The sequence below is a fragment of the Centruroides vittatus genome, unplaced genomic scaffold (assembly GCF_030686945.1).
Source record: "Centruroides vittatus isolate TY-2023 unplaced genomic scaffold, ASM3068694v2 contig_2787, whole genome shotgun sequence".
Lineage (NCBI taxonomy): Eukaryota > Metazoa > Arthropoda > Arachnida > Scorpiones > Buthidae > Centruroides > Centruroides vittatus.
In genome coordinates this window covers 61366-64937 of record NW_027121767.1, presented here as the reverse complement: position 1 = coordinate 64937, position 3572 = coordinate 61366, and the positions used below count along the sequence as shown (strand labels likewise).

Genomic DNA, 3572 nt, shown 5'->3' with positions numbered 1-3572 from the left:
AAAACTGTATTTTTGTCTTTTTCTTCATCGGCACTGCAGACGGTTGCAGTGAAAAAAACTACTGGATCTAGAAAGTTCAAATTTCAAACTTAAGCCTTTCTAGTTATCAGTGAGATGCTGGCCAAACTTTCGGGTCGATTGGTCAAAGTTCACGGAGTTTCCCATAGAGCTAATTCAGTTTTACGGCTTAATTTTATGCATGTAAAGATATAATCGCGAAACAAATGAATTTTATTTAAAATGTTAGTCGAAATAATAACAACTCAAATACTAGCCCAAAAAGTGAACTTTTCTTCAATTCTTTTGTGTTTTTTTTTCCTAATAATTTTATTCGGAAATGTTTTTTTTAATATAAAAATAAACTGAGAGGGTTTGATTAAAAATATTTGAATTTAATTGTTCTTTATAAATATATAAAATAAATAAATATATGATGAATTTGAAGGTCTGGAAGTGGATTAATACACGTAAGGCACCTCTGGAAAATTAAAGAAATAGAATTAGAAAATATATTTACAAGTTTATAAATAGAGAAAAATTAGTAGAAAGTAACCTACCTGCACTTTCATCAAACACTACTGGTGACTGGTAATTTTGTTGTCCCGATGTTTGAGACAAGAAGCTTTGTTGTTGGGTTGACGTTTGAGGCAAAAATCCCTGTTGTTGAGCCGTAATTTGAGGCAAGAATCCTTGCTGTTGAGGCAGAAAGCTTAACTGTTGTTCAAAAGGCTGTGACGGGTAATCTTTTTGCAATGACGATACTTTAGATTGCTGTATTGGAGAATATGCTCCTCTTTTTAAACACGTCTATAAAATATATTAGTTTATTAATTTTTCTTAAAATTTTAAACTGTTAACAGTTAATTTTAGAAATAAAATTACCTCGAACACGCGAGGAAGAGAAGAATCTCTATCACGTCTCATGCGGTAAGCCAAACAGCAACGAAACATAAAATTTTCCTAAAAATAATAATTATTATTATTTTATGGACATCATAATATAATATTTATTTTATAATATTTTATATAAAATACCTTTTCGTTAGCTTCCTTACAGACGAATTTAGACATTTCTTTAGTGCTTCCGACGTGTCTTCTCAAAGGACGAGCGCATGCATCGAAGTAATTAAATAACTACAGGAAAAATTTTTTAAATGTATTTTATTTATAAAAAATATTATATTCCGTTAAATTAATAATATATTAACCTTAGATTTTCCATTTTCAGTCATACATTTTCTTATGTCATCCTGATGTTTTGATGCTGCAAGTAATTAGTTTGATAAGAAAAACTAAAGTCTCATGTAATTTCAAGTAAATTTCTATATTACGTTTTCATTTTAAATATTATTACTAAGTTAAAATGTAGATTCTTATATAAGGAAGCTTTAAACTAAGAATAAAACTTACCACAATATTTATCGACAATGTCGAATGCATCTAAACTCACTCCGTCTTGTACGAACAAAAAAGCGATGAAGAAAATTAATAGAAATTTCATTTTCTTTGCTTTCACTTTCTGTTATCATCGACAACACTAAATTGTGTATATATAGAGATAGAAAATATATGTGGGAAGAGAATCGCCTACTCTCTTCAACTGTAACAAGGTAACAAACTCCCATTGATGTAACGCTGATAACCTATTTTTTTTAATTACCATCGAAACTTTATTCGACGAAATAATTTAAAATTAATCATATTTTTAATAATATTTAGTTTAATTTTTTTATTATATTTTAATAATATGGTTATATGCTAACTTATTTGTGGTTTTTACGGTTAGAACCGCGCGTATTATATTATAACGTTAATTATACAGGTCATTGGGTCAGGCGATACATTAAAGACTAGTTCAATGTCTTCTGATAATTAGTTTAAACGTAACTTTGCTCTCTTTTTAAATTTAAATGATGTAAAAGAGAAGAAACAACTGAATAAATTTTTATTTATTTTCTTAATTAATTATTACAATTTTTAAGCCTTTTCTTTATCAAAAATCATCTGGAATTTGCTGAGTGAAGAAAAGTCTTCTTTATTATCAAATTGCTGAGGCATTCCTATAAATATATTTATAGGATATACGCATATAATATATATATAAAGAATTGTATCAATTATTATTACAGATAAAGACATATTTTTTTAAATTTTAAAGTTACTTACATCACAAATTGAATGAATATTGTTCAATTTAGCAAGTTCATCAAAGCAATTTTCGAATTCTTTCCCTTCCTGTTAATTTTAAATTAAATTCTTATTAATATAAGTTGCAAATTTTTGTATTATTTTAGCTTTTAAATGTCATGAATTAATCTTATAGAATTTAAGGCTAATTTTTAAAGGATGAAACATATTGTAATAATTAGAATAATTGTTAGAATGTATTCCTATGACCTAAATCTATGACCTGAAGTTTATTTATATTTAATCAAAGATTAAGAGTCAGTTATGCAAATTATGAAGTAGATTTTTTACCTTTGTATCTATATTATCGCATATGTATGCATGAAATTGGTCTTCGTCCAATGTGTTTTTAAAAACACCGAAACAGTTCTTGGCTATAGCATAAATGACCTGAAAAACAATTATACGCATAAAATTTTACTAAATTACTTAAATTTTATGAGATTTTTTTAGCATTTAATTATATTATAACAGGACACTGTCAAAAGGCAACCAACAACATAATTTAGGTACGGTCTCACCTTTACTGACCCCTCAAAAACCCTTCATTACAAATTTTATTATTTAAAAAATATAAATATTTTTAACTTAATCTGTTTTGACATACAGAAGACCTCAAAAAAGATAAGTGGTCGGGCATCTTTACTTCCAAACAACCCTTACCTCACTTTGTTCTCCGAAACATTCGCGAAGTTCATGTATAGACTTTTCTCCCACTCCTGTTTAAATATAATGAATTTCATCACGACACAAATATATTTATAAAAAAATATATTATATTTACATGTAATTTACTTACTGCAATACTTTCTAGTCAGTGTCGATGTTCCTAACACAGGATATAATACTGAGAAGTACATGCAGAAGGTAGTTACGATTCTCATTGTTGTCGCTTCGGGTATTGGAATGGTAAATGAAGAATATTTCCTTTACTTCTTTATGTCTATACAGCGATTATTTATTCAATATTGTTGTTTAAAACAAAGAAACCATTACGATTTCTACATTAAATCAAAATATCCTCGTTTTTCCTCCTTTTGTTTATATACTAAATGCCTTATATAATATTTTTTGTATGGCTTTACATAACTATTTTAGATTTTTTCCTGTTTGATAAAAATTAAAGATTACTTTTGCATATTAGGAATTTTTGGGCATGATTGATACATTATGCCCATACATTTACTTTATTATATGTATTCCTGTATTATAAGTTTATAACATGTAATATTACGTGTATCATATATTATAGTTTTAATGTATTATCTTATAATATAATCGAGATGGGTTGATAATAATAATAATAAGTGCAGAGCCCAAACAGTTAGGAGTTGAAAGTCGAAACTTGGTACACGCCATAAGAATGCACACTAAGAAGGAATTTT

General features: G+C 27.3%; 2 protein-coding genes across 2 annotated transcripts; both read right to left on the bottom strand.

The window, feature by feature from the left end:
- Positions 1–432: 432 nt before the first annotated feature.
- LOC136972094 (uncharacterized) lies at positions 433–1286 on the bottom strand. The gene is made up of 5 exons (XM_067266652.1): positions 1209–1286; positions 1036–1134; positions 883–960; positions 558–807; positions 433–478 (listed from the first exon to the last, which is right to left on the bottom strand). Exons 1-5 carry the CDS (start codon positions 1230–1232, stop codon positions 459–461), a joined length of 471 nt encoding a protein of 156 aa, XP_067122753.1. The 5' UTR covers positions 1233–1286; the 3' UTR covers positions 433–458.
- A 520-nt stretch (positions 1287–1806) lies between these two features.
- LOC136972093 (uncharacterized) lies at positions 1807–3132 on the bottom strand. Its single transcript, XM_067266651.1, has 5 exons — positions 2987–3132; positions 2851–2906; positions 2479–2577; positions 2167–2235; positions 1807–2060 (listed from the first exon to the last, which is right to left on the bottom strand). Exons 1-5 carry the CDS (start codon positions 3069–3071, stop codon positions 2001–2003), a joined length of 369 nt encoding a protein of 122 aa, XP_067122752.1. The 5' UTR covers positions 3072–3132; the 3' UTR covers positions 1807–2000.
- Positions 3133–3572: the final 440 nt, after the last annotated feature.